The following is a 26,986-nucleotide window of genomic DNA, read 5'->3' as shown; positions in this document are numbered from 1 at the left end:
TCACAGGAACAAAAGCAACCAGTGTATGAGGGAGAGGGGAATAAGCGATTCTGGCATTAAGCTGGGCAAAGTGTGACTGTCTTCCCTGAACCCAAGAGGGACTGCAGCCAGGACAGGAGCTTACAGAGCTGGGCCCCTGGGTTCTAACAGGATTTGGTCTTGCTGCTTGGCCAGGCCCACTGTGCATTGTAACTACGTGCCGCATCATCAGGGGGTTTGCACAGGACAGCGTGTTTGGCCCATGACCATTACAACCCGGGGCCGCTGGCCTGGCAACATCCGGAGCGTAGATGGGAGGCCATTAGTGGCGCTATAACTGGGTTTGGAAGTTGCAAGTCTAGTGCCGTGGCGCACAACACCTAAACATGCAGGGTGGCCACCAGTTCTGGTGCAAAGCCCTCCACGCCCTGCAATGCCCACTGCAGGACAGCATCCGCTTTACGGCGTGTCCAGGCAATTCTGGGGCTAGGCGCCACCCGCTCTCCAGGTTACATTTCCAATTTCAACCGGACCTTTTCTCCTGCCTCTGCCTTGCTGACCTTCTGCCCCCTCCCCTACCTGGCAACTCTGTCAGCCCAGCCAACCCTAGTAGCCCTTGCCCAGACTCCACTGGGATCTTGCCCAGGGATGGCTGCATCTGGCACCAAGCAACAGCTGGCACAGCTGTATTCCAAGTGCTCTGTATCCTCACTGCTTTCTCTAACCACTGCCCCACTCTATACCCGTTAATGCAACATCAGAAACATCTGAATCCCTTGCGTCAATAGAGACCAATGTGAATCTGCCCCGCCCCAGTTTTGGGAAAAGCTGGATGGGAACTTTGTGGCCTGAGTTCAGCACTGATATCCACAAAGCCCAAATTCAGACAGACGCACGCCACAGACGCAGATTAAGGAAACCGGCTGCCCTGCAAAGAATCTGGAATGTAAACCTCTTGAGTGCCTGTTTTGGTCAGAAGTTAAACTGGGGTTTTGCAGGCAGGCAGCTGAATGTCATGCAAAAGGAAACGCCGATCTTCCCGCGTGCTAGGGTAGGCCCCAGGTATTTTGCAGCACGATGATGCACTGTGCACTTGCAGCAGAGAGCTACTGCAGTTAGAGTTGCTATTATGTTCTTCAGACACATGGCTGATCATCCGCATCAGCACCACTGACTGGATGCAGTTACCAACTGACACAAGGAGGCCTGTCCAGAACCCAAGGATCATCAGTGATCTTCCTCCAGGATCCAACAAGAATAAAGGGGCTTTTCACATCTACCTGATTCATCACTTACCCTTCACCGAGGAGATAAGCACCAGTCCCAGTGGGGAGATGGGAATTCAGAACTTCTGGTACAGATCTCACAACGCTACTGGCTCTTCTCTGCAAACCCAGTTAGCCTGCGGGGCTGAATGATGCCATTTTGCATTAGAGCAGCTGCTGTGAAAAGTCTATCCAAAGCCAGTGGTCGGCAGGCAACTGCAAATTAAACCAGCCCAGCTCACTGTGGTGGCAGTCCTTGGTGTGGGTCTGGGAGTAGGTGGCATTTTCCCCCTAGAGATTCAGCAATGAACCAGTGCCCCAAACGGGTGTTCGGAAACTGCTGGATGGCAGGAGGAGCAATCTTTCAGGGAAGATGTGAAACCGAAGTTGGGAGTGGTTGGTTTTTTTTGGTAACAGCTTTTAATCTCAGTGTCCCAGTCAAAAGACACAGTTCCTACATTCCTCCTATTTAAACTCTTCTGTCACTTCAGCTAGAGCGCGCATTCAGCACCACTTCCACTCCTAAATTAAAAGTGGAAAACTGCTGTGAGCTGTTAAACAGCTGCCATGTTCCACCCCAGAGGTGGCTGCCACTGAGCAATCCCTGCCTAGTTTGAATGAGTGATTCCTAAGCTTGTAAAGAGCTGTAGGATCCTTTGGATGCGCTAGGTGTAGGTTCTTATACACGTATGCACAATGGCTCACAAACAGAGCAACAATTACAACCTGAGATACGGGGTATAAAACAAGGTACAATTCAACTGCCTGCAGAGAAAGTGCTGACTCTGGGAATGCTCCCTGCTGGGAACAGAAAAAAACCCTCTCCTAATACCCAGATCAAACCCACAATGCGATTTCATCAGAGCTGACTGGGGAAAGTCATATGGTCACCACCGACTTTGCAGAATGCTTTTCATCATTCCGCAATCCACACCGCAACGTCCACATGCTGCTGGAAAGGCCAGAGCAAGCAAATCAGGAAACCGACGTGCACAGGGAATCCATCTGTAACAGTCAGGAAGGCATGTAGCAGCAGACAGAGAGGCGTTCCCATGCCGGTGCGAGAGTCGGGGGAAACGGCCAGATGGAGATTCTGGTCCAGACATTAGGTAAGCAGGCATTCCTCTCCCTTGTCAAATCCGTGCTGCTTGGATAGAAACAGCCGCTGCTTTTTGCAACCTGGAGATCACACCGATTCTAAAACCTACTTGAATAATCACCAATGTTCCTTAAAGGGGATCCTACCAACGCTAGTTCTCCCAACATTTCACTTAGGCTTGCAAACCCCTTTTATTCTTTATTGGCCGTCTTTGAATACTTTGTGCCTTTGCACCATCCCCTCACCTCAAACGGCAGAAGACCCAGTATTCACACCCAACCCTATAACAACAAATCCATGTCTGCAGCCCGACTCTCAGGAGCAGCCCTACAATAACAACCTTCTTCTCCTACAGCCATAAAATCAAAACCCAGAATGCACAGCATAGCACTCAAGAGCAACCCTAGAACAACCAAAATGTCCACCCTGCCCTAAAGTATGATCCTGCCACAACAAGCCAGTGCCCATGTGATGAAGACAAAAATATTAGCTTCTTAAATGGATACCAGTCTTGGATTTCCAAAAGTTTTAGGGTTTCTAAGACTCATTGAAAACAGGATTTTAAAACCTCCAAAGGACACCTCAACACCATCCTACCAACGTGGGGAAGATTTTTGTTTTATGGCGGATCCAATCTGGTTCATTTCTGGAAAAAGTGGTTTTGAAAATTCATGGTTCAGTGGCGGACTCGACAAAGGGACATGGCCAGAGGCAAAACACTCTCCAGTCCATTCCGGGCATAGAGGGGGTACATATGTAACAGCACATTTATAGACTCATAAATATAAGTACTCACCAGTATTTAAGTGCTGCTGGAATTCACGTGAGAGCGAATGGAAACTATCCAATGCACTGGGAGTTCCTAAATGCCCCTGCTCCCCCATTCACCAATCCTCCCTCAATTCCTTCCTACTGCCACTCGGGATAACATTTGCCTTTGCTAATCCTAACAGCTGACCTTTGTGTGCAAGTGACTGTTAGTGCTCTGTGGTCTGTTCCCACGCCCCTGCAAAATTATTAGTAATGGCAGACTGGGCAGCTATGAAGATTTGGACCATCTGTGCTTATGCAGAAGGGGTCTGTGTGTGTGTAAAGTGTGGCTGCGAGAAATGCACGCGTGTTGTTCAGGTTGGTTCCCCATCGGTTTGGGCCTGCCCAGAACCTACAGGCTTGTGGGGAAGGGCTCGGCTATCTGGGAAGGTGAAAAGCTACCATGCGATCAAGACGGGGAGAGTGGGGTTGAGATCACCTGCCAGCCTGCACGGGAGGTGGGCGCGCTGAAGGCTGCAGAACGCTGCGTTAAAACACGCCACGTCGGGAGGATGCTTTCCAAGAAAATCACCAATAACATCCTGCTGCAACGTGTCATTCAGTTCCCACCCCCCCAGACTCTGCTCCCATCAGAAAACGTTAATATCCTACCGCTTTCCCATGCCATTCCTTTCCCTCTACGTAGATGATGTACGTGCTCTGCCCATATGCACATGGCACACACAATTTTAAGCAGATTAAGGCCCTGATCCAGCAAAGCACTTATGCAGGTGTTCTGAATCGAGGCTAATATATTTAATGCAGCCTCCCTTAATTTTCTACAGCACCACAGGCAGGATTTCTTTGTCCCTAGTTCTCTAAGACCCCTGATCAATAACCGTGGACCCCAATGTAAGGAGAAGGAAAACTGAGGGCCTGGCCACAATAAGTATTTGGACACTTGCATTCAGTTCTTGGCTTTGTCATTGTTTCGCTGCATGACCCTGGGCAAGTTACTTCCCCTTCTCTGCCTCAGTTTTCCCATCTGTAAAACAGGGCTAATAAAGGTGTTCAAGCCCATGACCTATCTGATCTCTGAGTTTTAATTTTATTCTAAAAGAAGAATGTAAAAAGTGCATTTTTGATCAAGACTAGGCTGAAATCTTGCCGTATTTTGCTGGGGTCTAGGGCTGGAACTGCCTGTGAAATCTGACTTCCTAAATCGACACAGCAAGTGGCATCTCTGATGGCGAAGTCGAATAGGACTTAAGGATGAAACCAATAGCAGTCTACAGAGGTTGCCCTAAAAACCTATGGAGCTGAATGGAAAATGAGATTCTTTCTGAAAGTTTTCTGATAGAATTTTCTTATAGAATTTTATGGCAGGGATAGAATTCTCTATTAAGTTATATCAGATGACTCAATAAACTTAGAGAAATGATTGGTTCTCTGTTAAATTCTATCAGACTTTTCCATAAGGGGGAACTTTCTCCTCGTTAATATCACACACCATTCTGCTTCCGAGCAAAACTCTGGGCTGGCTTTTCACTTGGCACAACTCAGCACCTCGCAACGAATAATACATGTTCAGTGAGAAACAGGTGATGGAAAATTACTCCCAAGGAAGCAGCGATGGGGCTAAGTTCCTGAACATGGCTTTAGCATTCAAGAGTGCTTTGTATTGATGGGACATTAACCTAACTTCCACTGTTGCCAGGCAACGGTGAGTTTGATGGAGGGAGCAGTTTTAACAGCTGCCCTTTTACACAGACAAGGAGTCAATTCAGAAGCTTGGTTTTCATTTGGGGGGGAAAGAAAGAAGCAGGAAGAAAAGATGCATTATTTGACTAAAAGATCATGGTTTATCATTCACTGTATCCCACCCTCCAGAGTGAAAAAAAATAAAATAAACCTCTTAGATTAGTTTTAAAACCTATTTATATGCTGTTCGTGCAATCTCAGGCCTTTCTTTGCAAGCTGATTTCCTGCTGGTACTTCAGTAAAGAAATGCACATGCTCCAGGTACATTGGCCGTCAGTCACAGGTTTGGGAAAGGTGCATACCGAGTTTCATAAGTGACAACTGTTCCACCGAGGGAACATCTGATTAATACAAAGGATAAATAAAACCAGAACTATATTTATTCCCTAAACCAGAAAAATAATGGTTTGGTTTAACAAGATTTTAATAATTAAGGCTGGGATTTGAAAGGCATCTATGGGAATTAATCATCCAAATCCCATTGAAATCATGCACCTTTGAAAGCCGCAAGTCTGTATGCTCAGTAAATAAATAAATAAATAAAACATTACATCACTGTAAAAATGACTCGCTATAAGACAGCCGTCTTTGTGCATCGCCAGAACTCAGCAGAAATGCTCCTCTAACAACTAGTGTGATGCCACTTTAAGGCTCTCTCAAGCTGCTTGGCACAGATTTATGAAGCAAGATAAACTAGAAAATGCACATTCCCTTTCCAAACCATTTAAATCAACAGCATTCTATTAAAGTCAAATACACAAAACCAGCCACGTTAAAAATTCACAAATTAGTAGATCAGTGACGAGAGAAAGATCTGCCAAGTCCACTGCTTTCCCCGGTAGTACTCTCCTTAGCAGTCACTGGGTTTTTTTGCCTGGAGCTGGGTTCAGTGCAGGGAGATTTCGCTCTGCCTCAAAGAGGAACTGATGGGTTTCAAGGAACAGCCCTGGTACTAAAAACAGGCCTGTCTACATTTATGATACTGGCACTGGAGTAGCTAGACTGCTGCAGTCACTCCATTGCAAACCCTCACCTAGACACGCTGCACTGATGAAAAGCAGGACGTGCACCACTCTGGCCATTTACTGGATACTAATACAGAAGGGTTCAAATCACACTTCTCTTTCCCTGATGCGCCTGATCACTTAGGTTACCAATTCCACATCCCCCAGGCTCCAGACGTGCCATAAACGGGCAATCGTTTCCACACGCTAATGAGTAGCTATACCATAACTTCACAATGGACAGGCAGGTGGCTTTGGATGGATTGTGCCAGTAAAGATACAATTCTGACCCCCTCCTTTGGTTGCTGGACTATGAGCAATTTATTATCGAGCAGCGAGATTGGAGAGGGAGCTCCCCTTCTTGCCCCATCACCACCTCTCCTGGCTCCTTTCACCTGCCTTCTACCCTTTCCCCTAGCTCCTCCCTCCACCCTTGGGCAGACTGCAGGCCTGTTGGTTGAGGTGAGCCTGCAAACGTCCCAGTAGAAATGTGCAGAAAAGCCAGGCTGCACAAGCTGGATAAACACGAGGCAGCCGTGGCTAGGAGCGAGAGAAGAAACTCCAAGTCAGCCGCTCCCCAGTTCCAGTCCCAGCTCTGCCTAACTCGCCCTGGGTTTACCCTGGGCCAAATCACTGGACTGCCTCACTTTCCTCACCTGTAATTCTCGCTCGCCTCCCCCCCCGGGGCGCTGACGGGATTGATTAGCTACTGTGGCAAAGCCCTCCTTCAAGGCTAAGCATTACTAGCTACGCAGAGGGGTGGTTTTTTGAAAGGAAGAGACCTCCAGTATCGTCAGGAGGACATGCCTTTAATGGGAAGGCGACCTGATTTTTCACAGCGCCATCACCTCCTTGCCGCTTCTCCCTTGGGCAGAACGCAGCAGGGTAGGGGACACAGGTTCGGGAGGCCCCAGAAGCAAAGAGGTGTTTTAACTTCAGCTCCGTCCATCCCTGATGGAGGAAAGCTCTTTGCCTCCTGCAACAGCGGCCCATGACTGACAGCAAGGAGGCTGCCATGCACAAGAGGCCAGCTATCATAGCAGTCTCCCCCCTTGCCATCTATCTCCAGGAACTACCTGGAAAGGCAGCTTATTCAGCTGCCCAGTGGCGTGTGGTGGCCAAAGTTAAGATCAGGTAGGCGCAGATTTACTACCAAGATGCTGCCTAGCCCGGAAAACGTACGTGTGTATTCTCCCCCCAATGGCTCAGCTCTATAAACACTGATTTCTTTGCGGGGGGGGGGGGGGGGGGGAGAGGTCTTTCCATCATGACCCACCATTTCTCTTCATTTAAAGGGCCATCACGATGACTGCTTTGTTCTGGACACGCACGCCAGAACAATTGATTATTCACTTATCCTAACAAGCCAGGGCAATGCCTACCAATGACCTGCTGTTCAGATCAGAGTGTGTTTAAAAAAAAAAAACAACCACCTCTTGCACTTCTCTGACATATTAACTCCCGATGAATCCCGCACCCTTTGCAAATTAAATAGAGGAGAATCCCTTCTTCCTCACGATGAAATGCAGCTGCCTCTAGAGTGGAACGCAGCAGCTAACAGTGCATCCCAGTCTTGGGGAGGACAGGAGGCATGCTTTATCTGACTGAGCCACTCCCAGAGCTGGGGGTTGATGGAGGTAGAATTTAAAATGTCTAAACTGGAATAGATCAGGATGACAAGGGCTAGAATCCCTACTTTGGGGAAAACATGCCAGGGAATGTTTAATGAACACAAGTGGCCATGGCCTCTGCCTTACACTCAACCCAAGAGTCTGGCAGTTCAGTGCCATGATAGCAAGAGAGACTGCCATCCACTGAGACGCCAACACCAACCCAGAAACACCCTGTTTCTCCTCCCTGGGTCTCTCATGTATGGATCACACCCATAGAGTGGCTTAGAGTGTCTGACCCAGATGGGACAGCTACAGTCATTGATCTTTTACTATTCTATGAGCATGGGTGCAAACAAATCTCCATTTTCTTCTCTTTTCAAGGCGTCAGTTTTTTAAAACGTGGTTTATGGAATAAACCCAAATCTCTCAGTGCTCTAAAGCTTGGATCTCAGCACTTGGCTGACCCTTCCCAGTGGCCTAAAACGGATCACCCTGCAAGTGAGCCTGCTGTACTCATCCTGTGCCACCATGCCTAAAAGGGTCACCACAAAGCTAGGAGATGGCCAGGGCCTCCCCCTTTAACTACCTCGCTTGCAAGCTGCAAGGCTGGTCAGCTAGCAATGAAGGAGGGCATGCATGCTGCAGCGATGTCTGAAGCTTACACCACACAGGATCAGTCCCTTATTTTGCTCCACAGTCATCTTGGCCAAAGTCGGAGATGAAGAAATCTGCATGCAACACTTGGGGAATCTCACAGACAGGTTTGGCTCAAGTGCCCCACTCTAAACCTACGAGTGAGATGGAGTTGGCAGAGGGACACGCAATATGGCTAATTCACCAAATACTTAATGCAAGCAAGACTCATGCGGAAGTAATAACAATCCAGCACAGCTTTACAGAGGCCACAAGGAATGGGCACAGTGCTCCAGTTTCAATTCTTGACCTTAATGAGTGGTACATTACTGACCAGAAAGGAGAGTTTTTTTAAGATGGCTTTGATCCTTAAAAACTGAAGCTAATCCCCTGTAAACCAGTGGTTCTCTGCCTTCTCAGCTGTACGGCAAGGAGGAGTTAGGGAAATGCTCCATCCGGTGAGAACAGCGCATGTCCTTCCACTAGCAGACCAGAGGATGCAAAGAGCCAGAGTCAAGTCAAGTTTAATGGCTCCCGGCAATGTGGCATTCGATACTGACCAGGGAGGGCAGGAATGACACAACATGTCACTGCATCTGCCTGATCCACACTCCATGGTGGGCCAGGCAGCCAGTGTGTCTATTCGGCTTGCTCACACGTGGGCTGCTGCTTTCAGTCCCCTTAGTTTCCAGTCTTAGGCTGCTGGCAAGGGGAGAGAACAGTGGGCTATTGGCAAGCTGCAGTTGGTGGTCTCTCAGCAGAAGCAGTAGGCAATCAAGTGTATGGTCAACAAAGTGCCTGACAGGGCTGAGGGCCACGTGGGTTCTTACCTGTATTCATAGTGATGCGACATGAAGCCAGAAGAGGGTCGGATGTCTGCCTGGGCCAGGGTTTTAATGGGAGATTTGAAAGGCTTTTCAGAGCTGACTGAGCGGAAGGTGCTGAAGTCATGGGTCCCTAGGAGGGAATCCGCTGCTTCCTGCACGGCAGGAACATTCAAATGGCTGGAACAAAATGGAGAGAGATACATCAGAGCAAGAAGGAAGGTCTGAGGGGGGGTCTGGAAGCAAGGGAATGTTCTGCACAACCATGTCTTTTGGGCGGGGGGGGGAGAAGAATAAATTTCCAAGAAGTATCCAAGTCCAAGCCCCAGATTCAGACACTCTAGAAAAAAACTGAGAGGGGCGAGTAGAGGGTGGGGAACTCCCATATTGCAAATGGCCCCCTGCTTTTAATGGCCCAAACCAAAACACATGGTGTTCCAAACCCTAATCCAGATGTGAATTCTGTTCACCTCTAAGGACCTACTACTGCAAAGGTTTACGCAAGGCAGTATCTATCAAAGAACTTCTAGATCTCTCATGACTGCAACCTCTGATCACCTGCATGAAAGTTACCGCCCTGAAAAAAACAAACTAAAAATCTTCCCTGGAGGATGAGGTTCTGATAAATTAAAATGGAAATTGCAGAGACACAAGGACAATTACCTAAACCAGGCATTTGGAATAGCCTGCTACAAGCAATCCAACCCGCAGGTGTAACGGACTAGAGATGGAAGAGGAACTGGCAACAGCACAAGTTCAAGGCACTGCAAACTCTCAATGAACAGATAGTGTAAAGGGCAAAAAGTAAAGTTAAGATTGCTAGTTGCCATTCACATTTAATAACCCAAAACGTTTCAAGATGGTAGATCTTCTTTTAAGGTTTTTTTGTGGAAAAAATGGTGGGTTTGTTTTTGAGAGTCCTTCCCTCCCAACAGAAATCACCACAGGAAATGTCCATTTTTGATTAAATGTTGGGGTTTTTTTTGTCAGAAACCCACAAAAATGGTGTGGCTTTTGGCTGAACATTTTCAGTTTTTCAACAAAAGCCCCAACACTTTTGAAGAAAAACTTCAAAACAGTTTTCCATTTTTGTGGAAATTTTTCACAGGAACAAAAAGGATTTCCCAACTAGCTCTAAAGGTGGTACTGGGAATACAGAAAGGAATCTGGTTTGGGGATTTTTAAACTGACAGTGTCCCCTTTAAAATATATATTTACGGATTTAGGGCTGATGCTGCTTTCCACTGAAATCAGTGGGAATTTGCTTTCTGGATTTTGTTAGAGTAAGAATCAGTCCAATTAGTAAATTGCCCCCCACTCAGCGTTTGGTACAGTCTGTCTTTACCCACTGTGTGGTATTGTCCTTTGAGAAAATTAACTGCAACATCTGGGCTAAATTACATGTCATTTCACAAAGCTTGAGATTAGGGTTTATGGTGTGTGCAACATATAATTTTGCAGTTTTAAATTGTTTTCCCCCTCCTCAGCCCACAAAAAAGAACGCACATATTTACCATTAGGACAACATAAGTTTGATTTCTCTGCTGGGACCATTTGTGATTGTTTTGCTGGCTTTATAAGAATACATGTAATGAAAAATGTCAAGTTATTCCATTAGTGGTGATAAAACTATTGTAACTGACTTTGAAGTTATAAAACTGTTTTACTATAATGTGATTGGAAAAACTCCAAAAACCCCAATATTCTTGAATGTATATTTATGATAGTAAAAAAGAATGAGGATAGCTTGACATTGTTTTATTCTTTAATTAACAATTTATAGTATCTTAAACCTTGAAACTGACATCCTGTTTCTTTACTAAAATATTTGTATCCTCCATTGCACGTATGCTGCTATATTACTAAAGGGTTGTTTCATAGGTACCAATCTGCAACAACTGGCTTGCTATTCCAAGGTTGTTTACGAGCACTGGGCGACGCAGACTGGTTTGTTTTTGTAGGGTTGCATATGAATGATTGGCACCTGCGTTCATTCATTATTTGAACACACAGCATTGTAGAATGTGACCAGGGAGAAGAATTATATGGATTTGCGAACGGGGGCAAGAAAAAAAACATTGAGCTGTCAGGCTTGATGGGACTGTACAGAGCAGACTATCTGTAACTCTAAAATCTGCAAGGTAATGGGTTTCTGCACATTTGTTTCTTGTTGGATAACTGCGCCCTAGATTGTCAGAGTTAACTTGCTGTACAGAAAAAAAGTCTCCATTTTAGATGCTTCTCACTCTCTACAGAGGATGCAAAAAGTTTGCTCCATTGTGAGTTTCTGGCTTTGGCAGCGCAGAGAACATCAGTCACAGATGCACTCCTTTGTGGCTCAATCACTGCAGATCTGCTATTGGCTGTAAGCCAGCTAGGCCATTGCAGTTATCCCAGATCTCACTGAAGAAAGGATGGACAGCCAGATTCACAGCGGCAGTAAGTCAGCGTGGTTCCAGTGACTTCATTCGACAAAACTGACTTACACTGGCTGGGGATCTGGTCTCACACCTGGAAATTTAGGGCTTGTCTACACAGGAACACTCAGGAAAGTGAATCCAAATTAACTAATGGTGTGAATTTAAAGTGTATTAGTTAAACCACATTAAACCCATTACCATATTAAATTATTCAGAATTAAAGTGGACTTAATTCCACTTAGTTTAACTCACTTTGAAACTTAAAAAACAAAAAACAAACAAACAGAAAAACATCTCCATAATCCAATAAAGGGGATTTTCCTGAAAACTTCGGTTAATTAAATAAACTTACTCTCCCTTCGGAGCCCAGCACAGATCCCTTTCAAACACCGGTATTTGGGAATGGTGAGAGCAGCCTGTCACCAGCCGATAAACATAGGTTCTTGACAGTGCAGAGAAGCGTGCGTGGAAGTTATCAGACACCCGATAGGCACTCAGAATGCTGTTAGGAAAGAAAAGTTGGGATCCTTTTTAACCCACTGGTTTAAGCCTGGTCACTACCTGGATTGGCGACTTCCAGAATTAAACACACAACAGACTTCTCTAGGAAGCTCCTCTGATGATTCCCTAGTTACCACCCATCCCTTTGATCTGATAACAAACCAATGCTCTAGCATGGAACTTGGGGTCACTGTGGATTTGTGTTGATTAGGATAGAAAAGGAGACTGTATGCTTCAACTCAACTGGCTGGCACTTGGTAAAGTCTACACACCCCGACTACCCACCCTAGAGTTTTAGACTGTGTTAGCCATCACTTCTAGCATACCTTTAAATCCCAGACAAAAGCAAGCCTGCGTCACTGTAGGAGGTATCTTTAGAATGAGACACAACTGAGGTTCTGACCCCTTGCAGTTATTAACAACCCCAGAAGCTCTTTTTGCAAGAACAGGGAGGTAACCTTGGTGTCCTGACCTAGGTTCCAACCTGAGTAATTAATTCCTGCCACCCTTAATTCCCTTTCCATTTCAGTTTCAACTGAAGGGTGTATCTTAAACTCATGTGTTGCTGAGCACTGCTAAACAGCTGCTCCATTCCGCCTTAGCAGTAGATGTGGAATGCAAAATGGTATACATCTAAATATGCATAAAGTATTCTCTCCCCTTAAGGGGGGTGGGTGTGTGTGTCAGAGAAAGTTTTGCAGGAGTAAGACAAGCAGGAGTTTGTTCACGGTTTGCAGAAATGCTGTGGGATAAAATGTACTATACAAATGTAAGATGTTATATTATGCTACATTATGGCTAGCATCAACCACAGCGGGGCCACTAGCTCTTCAGTGGCTGGTGCAAATGTCAAGGGACGCATAATGGGGTTTGTTTTGTGTTTTTTTGCAAGAATTCACTATATACTTACCAGTTTCTTTGGTATCCCTAGTATGTTACACAAAACATAGAACATCATGATTAACTCTGTTGCTACTGATGTGGATTTAAAAATTAAATCTTTCTGCACCTTCCCCACTATCCTGCAACTCCCACTGTCATGCCTAGATCACACGAATGATGGCAAGAGAACCATGCTCTCCCCCACCAGGTCCCTTCACAGCAGAGCTCTGCAACGAATGAATAAATCTTAGAGTTGATGGATTTTACCCCAGGTTGAGCACATCCACACTGACTTTCATGCAAAGATTATAGCCACAAGGTGAATCCTAAGTAGCGATCGCTGTGTGGAAGCTGGCCAGACTGCTACGAATCAGTTTGGAGTGGGGAAATCCACAGGGGGGTGGCTGTGATGCACAGGTGCAGGGCCATCAATCGCCTCCTGCTATGAAGGACTGTGACTCTGGGCAATGTGCAGGACATAATGGATAGATTTGCAGCAAAACTTTCTCACTTTCGCTTCGGAGTCAGAGAGCAGGATGGCAGCCCAGGGAGGGGTGGGGGTGAGGTGGCACTGGGGTATCAGTACGACCACATCGGGCTGTTGTTCTGAATACTGGTACCATTTTCCACAGGCAGTAAACTGAAGGTAACTGAGGCTGCAAGGGAGCAGCTCCTGCATGCATCTGGCTGCAGACTGGATCTGCATGCTGCTAGCCTAATGCTGCAACGGTGCCTTCTGAAGTAATTGCCGAGTGCCATGGCGAAGCGTCCTACCGCAGGGAAAGAAACAAAGCAGCCCTCCCAAGAAACCTTCGGCAGAGGATTGCAGATTAGCTCCAGGAAAATTTCCTAGAGATCTCTATGGAGGATTCACGGGACACCCCAGAGTGCATAAATTAACTGTTCACCAGGGCCCCCTCTGCCTCGCTGCACAGGGGAATGAGAAGCAGATAGCAACTGACCCTGTGTTGGTTATTTCACGACCTCATCTAGCCTGGTTAAAAAAAGCCGTACATGGGCAGATGTGTCCCTGCTGTACTTAAGCAAACGGAGGACTTACCAGAGCTTCCCTCCCCTGCATCAGGCTCACCAGAGCTCGACTGCTGGGACTGGCTAGACTGCTCAGGAGTCAAAAAGAGATTCTGGCTCCTCACACCACCGGCTCTCCCTGTCACCTGTCCCCATCCTCCTCTGTCTCCATTTCCTCGTCCTCAGAGTTCATTCCAGTGGGCCAGTGACTCCAGCCCCCCCACAAAATATCCATGGGGCTCTTGACCGTGCAGGTGGGGCTGCTGCCGAGGACGGCGTGCAGCTCCTTGTAGGAGCGGCACGTTTGTGGCTCCGCAACAGAGCAGCTATTTGCCTCCCTGGCCTTCTGGTACGCCTGCCCCAGCTCCTTGATTTTTACACGGCCCTGCTGCGCGTCCCTGTCGTAGTCCTCCTCCACGCCCCGAGCAATCTGGTGGTAGACGTTGAACTTCCTACAGCTAGCGCGGAGCTGGTACTGCACAGCTTCCCCTCCCCACATACCCAGGAGATCCACCTCCTCTGGGCGTTTGCTGCCTGACGCCGGCATGGTCAGCTGGGCAGTTCCTATGTTAGCTCTCTACACCGAGCAAACAGGAAGAGCCATTTCATAAGTGCCCGGGGTGTTAAAAGGGGAGGGGCGTATAGCTGCATAGCTGGCTGCAGGACAGCAGGGTTCAAACCGGTTACCAGTGCGGTGACGGTGGGACACCTCCTGGAGGTCACCGAGGACACCATGAGCAATGCAGTGTCTGCATCAACACTGTGTCGCCCTAACTACGTCGCCCGAAGAGCTCCGCCTCTCCTGGAGGCGATTTTGTTCCATCAGCGTAGCGAGCGAGTTAAGGCGGCAGGAGGAGCATTGGAGCGTAGACACCTCCACAGTTAGGTTGACGTAAGGCAGCTTACGTTGACCTAACTCGGTAGCGTAGCCTGGGGCTCAAAGGCTTAGGGACACCCAGAGCATAAGACTGCATCCCTGACCATCTTGGTTAATAGTCATTGATGGACCTACGCACCATGAACTTATCTAGTTCTTTTATGAATCCAGTTTTACTTTTGGCCTTCACAGCATTCCCTGGCAAGGAGTTCGACTTCCACAGGCAGACTGTGCACTGTGAGAAGAAATACTTCCTTTTGTTTGTTTTAAACTTGCTGCCTATTAATTTAATTGGATGACCCCTGGTTTGTATGTTATGTGAAGGGGTAAACAGCACTTCCCTGGGGGCTTTAATGAGTTCCCTCCCATGCTTACAGTCAAGCATGAACTCGAGTGCCTTCCTGAATCGGGGCCCTGAGAAGGAAGGTCCTTCCAGTCATGGCCCACCTGGATACCCAAGGAGCACACTCCTCGCTAGCTCTTTCTGAAGGCTGTTACTCAGCTCACTGCAGCAGATGGAGATAGCAGGAAACTAGGTCACTCCCCCACCCCCCCAAGACAGACACGACTTTGCCGCAGTCGGGTGGAAATGCAGGGAGCACGTTGCTGCCTCTTAGACTGATTCTGCAGCCAGGAAGATGAGCACGTGGACTGCATTTAAGAGACCTCCACGAAATCACAAGCTCTTGTGTATTCAGAGGAAGGGCGCTCGGACAAAGTTATCCCCGGCGCAGCTCCATGGACTTCAGAGCCGTTACACCGGTGAAGAACTTGTCCGTTTCCTACACTCCCTTATTTTCTATTTTAATCCAGGTAGAGGAGCCTCTGTGAGAAGCTGCCATGGCGATGGGGCTACCTTGGTTTAAAACAGAGGGGGGCCACAGATTACAGCGGGGGGAAGCAGGGATACAGCTTCTTCTCCTCTCTCTGGCTTTAGGGAGCAGTGCCCACGACCCTGTTAGCTCCTCCACTTCTTTCCACCTATTTAAGCCACTGGAGGCAAGAGGTTATACTGAAGTGCTTCCCGCAAAGGATGCTTCGCCTTGGAACTCAATTCCCCTCTTGGTCCAGCTGAGCACAGATTTGTTATCCTGCAGGGACAGGTCGAAGGATATTGCCCCATGGGCTTTTGGAAGAGGCCGAGGTGTGGAAGGGAAAGGTCATTATCCTCTTCTGGCAAGTGTGACTCTAACCAAGGTGGGCCGCCCCTCTGCGGAATGCAGGGGTCCTTACAGTGCCGGGGGCCCTTTGCATTAGGTATGGGGTGCTCTGAACCTGGCATCTGAGGAGGAATGAGATCAACAGCCGTTAAAAAACCCAGGTGCCTATCAAGAGCAAATATTTCAGCAACAAACGGATTTACAAATATTTTTCTTGTGCCCTGGGGGTTTTGCCAGCTGGAGTGCCCACTGATCCTCTCCCCGACTGCCATGGAGTGGATCAGGAAGGATCACGGAGTTGAAGGACTCAATGCAGTTTTCCTGTAACAAGCCTCATCTGACCCCAGTACCATAATTAAATGTTCCATTTATTCCCCCCGCACGCACACACACTCTGCAAGTATGCAGTTCCCCTGGAGCCTTCCTCGTCAATGCTCATCTACTTATTAGGAAATAATCACCCTTGTATGCACTCCAATAGAGCGGCTCTTTCAAAAAAGAAATATATTTATGCACACATGATTCTTCTGTGTACACATTATTTCCTGCCTCGCACACTCAGCGTAGTGAAAGCTACAGATCTTTTAGAGCTGGGAATGTCTTTCCACAATGTAGTCCCCTCAGCTTCCCTCCTTGCTTCATTTCAGTCACTCCTAGAGCCCATTTCAGCAGCACGGCCTGCAAAAACCATGCTTGGCACTGACAAAGTCGGGATTTCCAAAGGAATTTAGGTCCCTTGGTTACCTAGGCTGGGATTTCTCCAAAGACATAAAAGATGGAGTCATCAAAATAAGTGTACTTCTTGCAACCACAAAATCATAGACCTGTAACCTGGCTCCTTTCCACCCCTCCCATCCTTCCAGGAGTGAGTTGTCTCCTCTCTACCAAGTCTGTCTTTCAGACTGGGACTAGAGCTGGTTTGAAAGAGTGGGGCAGATGAATTTGTTTTTTCCCAAAAATATTCCAAACTTCTGAACATTTCAAGCAGCTCGAGCAGCGAGCCCTTCTCAGAACCCTGCCGTGTACGTGCGGTCTACGGTGCACGAAGCAAACTTGTGACTGATTTGCAACACCCCACCTTTATTGCTTATGCCTCTGACCCTGCAAAGGGAATTATACACCCGCTTGGGAGCCCTGCAGAAGTCAATCGGACTTTATGCAGGAGGTTGGCAGAGCAGGATCAGCCCTGGGCCCAGTGCCTGGCGATGTTTGCTGGATACAGCGCTTAGGCATGATCGGTACAGGCTAAACCCACATGGTAAGAGAACTCCACCGACTGACAGGAACTGAATTATGACTATTTATCTGTATTACCATAGCACCACAGAGAAGGACCCCATTGTGCTAGGCGCTGTACAAACACAGAACAAAAGGACAGTCCCTGCTCCAGTGGGTGGACAATCGACATAAGTCAACAGAAGGGGGAACACAAGGAAACAATGAGGCATTACTGGGCTGTGGTTTCCGCACCCCAGAAGCCTAACCATTGTCAAGTTGTTTGGAGGCACCAAGGCAGAGAAGAATTCTGAAAGTGATAATGGGGCGGGGCGGGGGGGGGGCGTTGGTAGATGTTTATGGGACGCTCCTCCCACGAGGGAGGGGCAAACCCACTGACCAAGTTTTTCAAGAGTAACTGGTGATTGGTAGCACCTCAGTTTGTGGGGGATCCACTTGAGATGCCGTAAAGGGACCCGATATTCAGAAGGCAGGTGCTCAGCACTGTCTGAAAACCAGACCCCACATCTCAAGTGGATGGTACAAAAATCACTCGTTACTGTGAAAGCCTTGGCTGTGTTCTCCTGCGCTCTGATTCAGAGAGGTACTACCTTCCACTGGTGATACAGAGGAAGCAAAAGTGATTCTTAAAGATCCCAACAGAATCTGTATGGAAGCAATATTTTATTAGCAGGTCCTGCGAACACCCTGGGGGAACCAAATACTTGACTTCCTTCACTTTCATCTGACATTAATGTTTATTTTGCTAGGTCTGTCATTAATCCAGAAGCAAATAATAAGCAAATATGGAACTGAAACCAGAAACAAAAGGAATACAAGTCAATTTTCCTGCCACGATTCCATCACTCTGACAAAATGCCAGCAAATATTCGGCGGGGAGCCATCCTACAGTCGCTGGGGAGAGGAGATGTCTTTAACAGATCTTCTCCATCTATGTGGTACATACTGGATCTGCGTGGGCGAGATCCTTTAAAATGTGCTTTGCAGCCCTAAAGTAATGCAAGACTGAGTCGAGATGCGGCAGTTGCTAAGGGACTGCAACCAGACTAGCTTTTGGGGAATAACAGGATCATTGGGCATGTAAAATCCCTATAAAGCAGATAATGCGCAAGGTACCACTGCCATAGGGATAGGAGCCACAGAATACAAACACAAGAATGCCCTTAGGTCCTCTGAGTTTTTGCCCAGGGCGCAGCAAGGTGCAAGGGTTAGCCGAGACTGTGGGCAGGCACAAGCGAGAGTTGGGGGTGGCAGGAGGAGGAAGAGGGGGGGGGAAGGATGCGCTGGGATAGAGGGTGGGTTTCAAACTCTTCTGCGATGGGTTAGGAATTCCTCACGCATGTCTCCAGCTCCAGAGCGTGGGTTTTGGTGGAGCATCATCTGGGGATGATGCAGCTGCAGCCAGTTTTGTGGAGGGGAAGATCAGATGAGAGATTAGACCCATCACATGGCATATGGGAGAGCTCTACAGAAGGATATTACTGCTGATAATGCAGCCAGCCAGCATGGAATCTTGTTTCCCTTCCAAACTCTATCGACAATCATATGCTTTCACAAAGACCATCCCCCCCACCCACTTCCCCAATCTCAACCACATGAAAGTGCTGAGTTTTCTGTTCAGCATTAGGAGGGAATTTTTTTCAGCAGAGTAATATTGACAGAGGGAGAGTGGCGGTTGCTGAGTCCGCTCCGTCTCATGCCCGTCACCAATTCCTTAATATGAAGCAGACGGACGGTTTTGAAAAGTACAGCAAGGGGAAGCAGCACCAACCCGAGTTCCTCTAAACCCAAACCCTCTAACCGATCAGAGCCACACTGTCACTGGTTAAAGACCAAATAAAGTTAGATTCCCCGTCCCAGGGGTCAGTCATTGCAACTGTACCAGACCAACAGGCCATACAGAAAGAGAAAAGCTTATCTCTTCCGCGGGATACGACTGCCAACTTTTCACTGGATGCTCTCTAACCGGGATCTTCTGTCTAATGCCAATCTCAGCACATAAAACCGTGAGCTTCTTTATGGGTTGGAAGGAAGAAAACTCTGAGCTTTCATCACGATCATCAAAACCAGCCTCCCCTCTCCATCCAAAGCCCAGCACAGAATCTAGGGCCACGCTATAGATCAAATCTCTAGTTCATCACGTTTATTTCCACAGCATCTATTAACCCATCAGGAGGTAAATAAATCAACAGTTTGATATGTATTGAGTATGAAGTAGAGTTTGCCTCATAAAAAGGTTTGACAGGGAGATTGCTATCTGGCTTTCCAAGGCCTTGTACTAGAAATGGAAGAGCTATCCCTTAGACCTGGAACAGGGTTTGAACCTAAAACGTCCTGTGCTAGAAGTGTGGCCCCCTATTGAGCCCCCTACTGAGCTAAAGGAATACCTCCACTAGCTTGCAACTGCAGTAGGCTGTTATCCCCTTCAGCAGACCAACCACTAGAGGGAGACAAAGGCCAACACTTTCTTAATGTGTGTTAGACATCGGATAAATGGCTGTTCTGAATGGTGTCATTCTTCCCTCCAGGTCAGTATTGAACCAATATCCCAGTCTGGCCATAGAGGTCACTGTGCCATGTCATTCAGAAGAGACCGAAATCCTGATCACTCACGGTCATTAAAAGTGTCATAATACTGCAAAAATAAATGGTATTCTGGCCAAACTCCATCTCAAGTAATTGCATTCTGCTTCCCTAAATCCTCGCTACAGTTTCACAGAGGTATTGTGTTCTTTACTTCCTACCCCATAGTGTTGTGCTGTTAAACACAATGTTCCACTGTGGTGAAGTAATACCTGTACATCCCCTACCTCCCCCCCAGAGATGATGTGGAAAGGGTGTTCAGATCCTCAGATCTCAAGGTATTACAGAAGTGTGAAGTACCACGGTAAAATTCTGTGTGAGCCTCAGGGTTTCCTTTAGTTAATAGTGGTTATGGTAGCATAACTTCTGGCAGCCTGCTGGACTGAAAACCAATTCTTTCACCCTGCTGCCTTCATGCAACAGCTGGAGATGTTTTCAGAAACTCCATGCCTTCCAATTCAATTAACATATCGGCATCCTACACCTCATCACTCTCAGAGTTCTTATTTATAGCACGTGGGGCCAAATTTCACCCTCTGATGCATGAAAGGAATTGCCATTGACTTCCAACACAGCCACATATATACACCAGAAGATTTTTTGGTACCCAACTCCACTTCTCGATGCTTGTCTCATCTGTCACAAAAGCAAAATGCTCTTCTTACACGTCCTTTCCCCCCAGTAATGATTAGCCATCAACCCAGACAATAATCAATCACAAGGACATTGTCAACTTACTTGCCATGATTTTAAAACCTTTACCTCCAACCCCACAATTTGCTAGTTAGAGTCACAGTGGGAACACATCACCACGGGCTATTTCCTTATCGAATTCAGTCCCTCACTCACCCACCCACCATGATTCATGTTGAAACTGGATGACTGCCAACACCAAATTTGTTTTGCTAGAAAGAAAAATTGCATGGGATTTTGCAAACGAATTCAGAAAAGAACACTTTGCAATTCTGGAGCACCTTTCATCTGAGGATTTTGGAGCACCAAGCAAACATTAACAAAGCCTAAAACCACCCCCAATGAAGCCAAGAGGAATCATTTGACACAAGGGGAAATGGAGGCATGGAGAAGTTAAGTGACTTGCCCAAGTCACAATGAGTCAGTGGCAGAGCCAGGAATAGGGTGGACAAATTATTGGGGTCAACACAGGAGGAAGTGGATGAAATTCTGTGATCTGATATATACAGGTCAGACTAAATGGTATAATTGTCCCTTCTGGCCTTTGTATCTCTGAGTTCTGACTTCCAAACCACTGCTCCCACCACTAGACCACACAGGCAAGAAATCAAATATGGGACCTCCACATTTATACTCTGTTCCTTCCTACTGTCGGAGTGATCAGAAGTTCTTTGACTTCCAAACTGTGTTAAGTTCGAAGACTGAAAATATACAACCAAATTCTACTTTATGGCCTTTTTTAAACCAAAGAGTCATCTGAAAACAAACCCTCTCCTAGCTCTCAAGACAGCTGTGTAGGCCATTTTCTATATGTGTTGTACAAGGTGAAAGCTTTCGAGGGACAGTTCCGCACAGATGTTAAACATGTAACTTCAGCTGGCTTGTGAAATACTGGCTTCATGCGCTGGCCTCTGACTATGCATTCAAAGGCCACATGGTAACCACAGCCATTACCAATCCATCTGGCTGAGGGCTTAAACAAGTGAAATTACAGTGATGCACTTGCTGTTGGCAGTACAGCTGAGACCTATACAAGGGGGCTTGCCAGTGGGAGTCAAACTTTATCTTATTGCTGCTTTTTACTTTGCACCGTAACTGTCAATGAACTCAAGTTCATTTTTGCTTTGCTGTGTGTCACAAGTATCAAAAAACCCCAAACCTCAAAACCACCACCACGAGGATTCTTTCCTGTATTTTAAGCAGGGTATCTGGACACAGTAGCTTACATTTGTCAACACTGGTTTGTTATTGTAGGGTTGCCTCTGAATAGTGAGATTGTGGGACTGAATTTTTTTTAAAATAATCATCACAGAAGCATTTGCTTTGAGGGAACTTAATGGACTTTGCAAACTAAGTTTTTTGCACTTAAAGAGACACCATCAACTTGAAACAAAACAAAAACAAAAAAATCACAATCCCCTCTGAAAAACTCTGACCTAAATATTTACACCTTCGATTACGCTAAACAAATGAGATCAGAAAATCTCTCTTTTGGCCAGTTTGTTTACTCTGCATTTGCCAGCATTTTATAGCCAGCTTCACTCCTTCCCGGGGACCAGTTGGGCTCCCTGTCCCAAGCCCCAGCACCGAGGCATTATTCGCCAGCACCTTGGTGGATGAACTCCCTTTCCCAGGCACCAGGAGAGGGCATCTCCAACGAACTGCAGCTGCAAAACTAACACTGAAGAGGCAAAAGGAAGATGCATTGTGGGGGTGTGTGTGTGTGTGTCAGGAGTATGTTCAATGAGATCGCTCCTCAGCCTGCCCTAAAGACCCTTCTACACATCAGCAGGGGAGCAGTAATCCCTCAGGAAATTAGTCAATTAAAAATAATAATTGAAGTTGATTGTCCCTTTAATAAGTCTCTTACAACACCTTCTCCCTCTGCATCTCCTCTGTCCGTGAAATTCAAATTCCGAGGACTGTATTTAATCGTTCCCATACCGCCCAGCAGATACCATGGCACTTGTTCAGACATAAGAGTGCACAGCTGGCTCCGAGACAGCTGCTGCAGATGCTGCTCCTTTTATTCACTCAGTCGAGAGCCTTCAGACAAAAGGCCCCACTGTATTTCAATGCAAAGTAGCCTGGTCACCCAGCTCCGGAAACGTTGCAATAAACCAGAGCAGGGATTGATCCTGAGGGGTGCTGAGCACCTGAATTCCAAGAGGGCTGCCCTGTGAGCTACAAACACTCAGCTCCAGACCCTGGGAAAGCTTTCACTGTGCGCGGGTAGGACCCCGGCCACCATGGCAGCAAGCATGGATTCCCTCATGAGCACCATGGCTGAATTTAGGATACTGGAGGACAGCTCCCAAGCAGGAGGCACAGCGGGGCAGTCTCCCACGCTGACCCTTGTCATCCAGGGGTGTCACCACGCCTGTCCTGGGCAACACTAATGGCAAAGCCGTGAAGACGCTGCCGTGAAGAACGCTCTGGAGATGGTGCTGAAGAGAACAAGAGCAGAGAGAGAACTCTGGGGTCCCGGCAACTCAGCGAATCCTCCACCTTGTTCCACCTGTCAACACACCAAAGGGTCTCACGGAACATGCATGGGGACCAGCAGCTCGGCCTGACTCTGGCTGGATGCTGACTCAGTGCATGGACCCGAGCAAGTCACAAAAGGCCCTAAGCATATTTGGCGTTTAATTCCCACTGAAGCCAATGGGCGTTCGGCATTGAACTGGCTTTGGTGCTTCTCAAAACCCCACCAGACGTCTATCTGCATCTTTAGGCGCCTAAACACCTTTGACAATGGGCCTAATTTTTCAGAGTTGCTGAGCACCCACCACACCAGTTAAAGCCTGAGAGAGCTTTGCGGGGGGGGGGGGGGGGGGAGGGGGAGGAGATCAGGACATTTAAACCAAGCTTCCTAATCTGTCTCACCGTTCACTCCCGCTGGGATAACAAAAATGACTCTCTCTTTGGGGTGCTGCAGAGATGGGCTAGGCCAGGGGTTCTCAAGCTGGGGGTCGGGACCTCTCAGGGGGTTGCAAGGTTATTATATGGGGGGTCATGAACGGTCAGCCTCCATCCAAACCCCCACTTTGCCTCCAGCATTTATAATGGTGTTAAATATATTCAAAGTGTTTTTAATTTATCGGGGGGGGGGGGGGAGGTCGCACTCAGAGGCTTGCTGTGTGAAAGGGGTCACCAGTACAAAAGTCTGAGAACAACTGAGCTAGGCTGTGGGTGTCCTGTGCTTTGGAGGTGTCTTGCTATTAGGGCTGGCTCAGCACCCCCCCAAAGGACATGACCCTACATGGTATTTCATACGCTGATTTGGGGATTCTCCCAAACCGGACAGGCAACACGGAGGGGAGAAAACAAAGTGGCATTAAAAAAAAACAAAAAAAATCCACGACCACCCATGCAAAAATATCTCAGAGCTGACAATTTACAGCCAGGGTTGGCGCAGTCCCCCAATGTCGGACGACTGGATTCTCTACCCTGCAATGCCGAGATCAGATGCAACTGTGATGTCAGCCCCCAAATCCCAGGCCTTGCTGTGTCGGCATTTGGGTTGGGCCCTGCTATACAAAGAGGAGATTAGGATTTAAAGCAAACAGGGGCGCTGGGAGGGGGAGGGACACTTTACAATAATGTTGCTATGCTTAACAACAATCCTTTCACAGGGTGCGTTGGGGATTTGTTTTTTGTCCCGAGCCCGTTGGCTCTGTGACAGGAGAGTATTCGCCTCCATAAGCGTCCCTTTGTTTAATTTCACGCCACCAGACAGCAGGCGGGTTGTGGCGACACGTGATGGTGCAGGCCATGTTCCTTGTAAGCACCATGAATGGACATCTTACATCAAGGATCTATCATTCAGGTCTCAGGCACTGACCCAACTACCTGCTTTCCTTAATGCCAATTTGGATTGTAAAGCACTTACGTAGATTATTATTTATGAAAGCGCTTAGGGACCAGGCGAGACAGGGACCTCATGGTGCTAGGTGCTGTACTAACAGAGATCATCCCGGCCCCCAAAAAGTTTACAATCGAAACAGACAAGACAGATAGTGGGTATGGTAGAGAGCTAAAGCACACAAGCAAAGTGATGATCTGCAAACAGCATGTTGGTGCCACAGTTTGGGAGAGGTTTTTTGGTTGTTTTCCACAAAGCATTCAAAACAATAAAAAAAGACGGAAGTAAACATCACGCTTAGCGTTCACTCACTAATCACTGAAATGCACCCACCTCGGAGGAGGAATATAGCACTATTAACAGCTCACAGTAACAGCACACAACAGTTTAGGAAGGAAACAGATGAACATTAAGTTCACCCATCCCGTTGGAAACACAGAAAATTAACATACAATATAACTTACAAATTGCTTATATAACAAATGCAACTTCCCGACAAAAGCTTTTGGTTTAATTATCATATTTTTCCCAGCAGCCAGGTCTGTGGGAGCAGGTGTTTAGACCTGGGTTTTGTCCAAAATAAGCTGATTTTGTGATTCGATGAGAACTAGTAATAACTGCAGAGGGGTGAGGGAAAGGAGACAAAACGTCAGACATTCTAGTCTAGTCTATGTAGATCCTTATATCGTGCTCAACTCTGCAGTTACATGCTCCTTGGTCTAGTTATCACCAATCTGGTATCAGCTCATAAGGATTGTGTAGCTGCATCACTGAGCAGAGCATCGTATTTTATTACAAAAATAATAAACTGGGAATTTTGACTTAACTTCTCTGAACCAGGTCAAGTGGCAGAAGAGATCGTATTGAGAAGGGATGGGGCTGACCTCCCTGGAGTGGAGAGGGCCTGGCTGGTGCTAGCGAGCAACTGAAAATCCTGTTTATTTGCTCAGAGGTCTTTGCGTTGTCGGAAGCAATCTTATTTAAAGCTGGTTATACGGGCAAAGAAATGCTTTTATGAAGAGCTAAATTCGACTACCTGAGCAATCTGCAGCTTTCTGTAGAACAACCCCTTGATTGTCTATCAAGGATATGAAGTTACAGGCATACCATCATCACTGGTTCACCATGCCCTGAATGTAGCAGTTACAGGAGCTGGATCCCCCCAGGATCTCCCTCATTTCAACCCTTATAGGGTTCTCCACCAAGTGCCATTACTGTGATACGATGAGATTGCCTGACTGCCGAACCACACTGGTGGGACAGGGGAAACTGTATGTGTGGACGCGGATGGAGAGCTTGCAGAGATGTGTAAGAGAGTCAGACCCATTCCGTGGATAAATGCGGGGGAGTTCATCGCACCTTCGCCAGCAATCGCAGAGAGAGATTTGTCCCTCCACCCCACTCACCGGATTGGTTCGGGTTTCAAGTAGTAATTGAGGGCGGAGACAATAACGCTCTCAGGGAGAGGCGGCTTCCCGGCGGCTCTCTGGATGTCTAGGTGAGCGGAGTTGCCGAGGGCATGGACGCCGGTGTCCGTTCGGCTGGAGACGTAAAACTTGATGGGAGTGACGGGTCTGAGATTCTGTGCCGCCCGCTGCAATCCAAGAGAAGAGACAGTGAGCAAGGGATTTGCAAGGAGGCATTAGAACACAACGCTGTGTTCTTTGGCTCTCCCATGTGCCTTCTCCTGCACCATGGCAATCAACGGGAGCAGAAACGGAGCATGGTTATAGGCCTGGTCCCACTGATCTGATCTTTGCTCTGGTAGAACATCAAATCGTACACATTTAATGTGAGCACGTACAGTAAATGAAACTTCCTGCATCAGTTCACCTGCTTCTTCCTTTGAAGCTTCTTTTTTATAGTGACACACCAGAGGAAAGGGAACTCCTCAGTCCAAGCCCCCAACACATTCACCATGACTCATGCTAAGTACTGGCCTCCGATCGTTTGAGCAGGAAACGAAACCAGACAGCTCTGTCACTGGCAAATATTTAATAATGTTTTCCCAGTTCTCATCAAGGGATCCATTCTGCAAGGGGCTGGGGTCCATCAGCTTCCAAGGACAATCAACAGGAGTCCAATTCAGAGGCCTCAACCCCTTGCAGAAAGCAGACCAGTGGGTGCTTTCGTTTCTTTGAGGCCAACAACAACAAAATACCCAATTTTCAAACATGACGGGGTGATTTTGGGGCCCAGTTTGAGACACGATAAAGGGGTCTGATTTTCAGACAGTGTGGAGTGTTTGCCCTCTGAGAATCAGGCTCCTTTAAAAGACATCTTAGGCTGGACACCCAAAGATGGAGACACTCAAAATCCCTAGTCACCGCTGTAGATGCAGGTCGTTGCTTTTCATACAATTGTCATCAGGGAAGAAGGTATCACATACAACAGATGTTAGTCACAATGCTTAATACACAACTGAAAGGTGCCCAGACACTGTGGTGACGAGGATGGTATAAAAACCTAGACAGAATAGAAAATAGAAGAGTAGGTTGGCTGGTTGTTTTGTAAAGTTTGGTCCTGCTTTGAGCAGGGGGTTGGACTAGATGACCTCCTGAGGTCTCTTCCAACCCTGATATTCAATGATTCTAAGGTGACTTCCCCTTTAGGGTGACCCAGATTCTAAATCCAATCTTCCACCAAGATATGGCTGTCCCAGATCTTCCCTAGCCCTGGCTCTTCTCACCGTGCCATACGGCGTGTGATTGGCTGAGCAGAGATGGCATTTAGCAGAGTGGCAGGTCAGGTGGGCAAATCCATTCCTCCCCGTTCTCAGCAACCCTTAAAATGCAAAACATTGTCTTGTCTC

The 26,986-nt window shown here is 47.3% G+C and overlaps 1 protein-coding gene across 4 annotated transcripts in view; it reads right to left on the bottom strand.

The window, feature by feature from the left end:
- Positions 1–26,986, bottom strand: part of PUSL1 (pseudouridine synthase like 1) — a 65,739-nt gene that overhangs the window by 21,238 nt on the left and 17,515 nt on the right. For 3 of the 4 annotated variants that reach the window (XM_048824647.2, XM_048824648.2, XM_048824649.2), the window contains exons 3-5: positions 25,581–25,768; positions 11,701–11,850; positions 8,935–9,108 (exon numbers count right to left, since the gene is read on the bottom strand). In XM_048824647.2, the coding sequence (XP_048680604.1) occupies positions 8,935–9,108; positions 11,701–11,850; positions 25,581–25,768 (512 nt within the window). The remainder of the gene's footprint in view (positions 1–8,934; positions 9,109–11,700; positions 11,851–25,580; positions 25,769–26,986) is intronic. The other variant, XM_048824650.2, reaches the window with a different exon arrangement.

This window comes from Caretta caretta, chromosome 18 (genome assembly GCF_965140235.1).
Source record: "Caretta caretta isolate rCarCar2 chromosome 18, rCarCar1.hap1, whole genome shotgun sequence".
Taxonomy (NCBI): domain Eukaryota; kingdom Metazoa; phylum Chordata; order Testudines; family Cheloniidae; genus Caretta; species Caretta caretta.
Note: the sequence above shows the minus strand (reverse complement) of the source record. Positions and strands in the feature narration are given on the sequence as shown.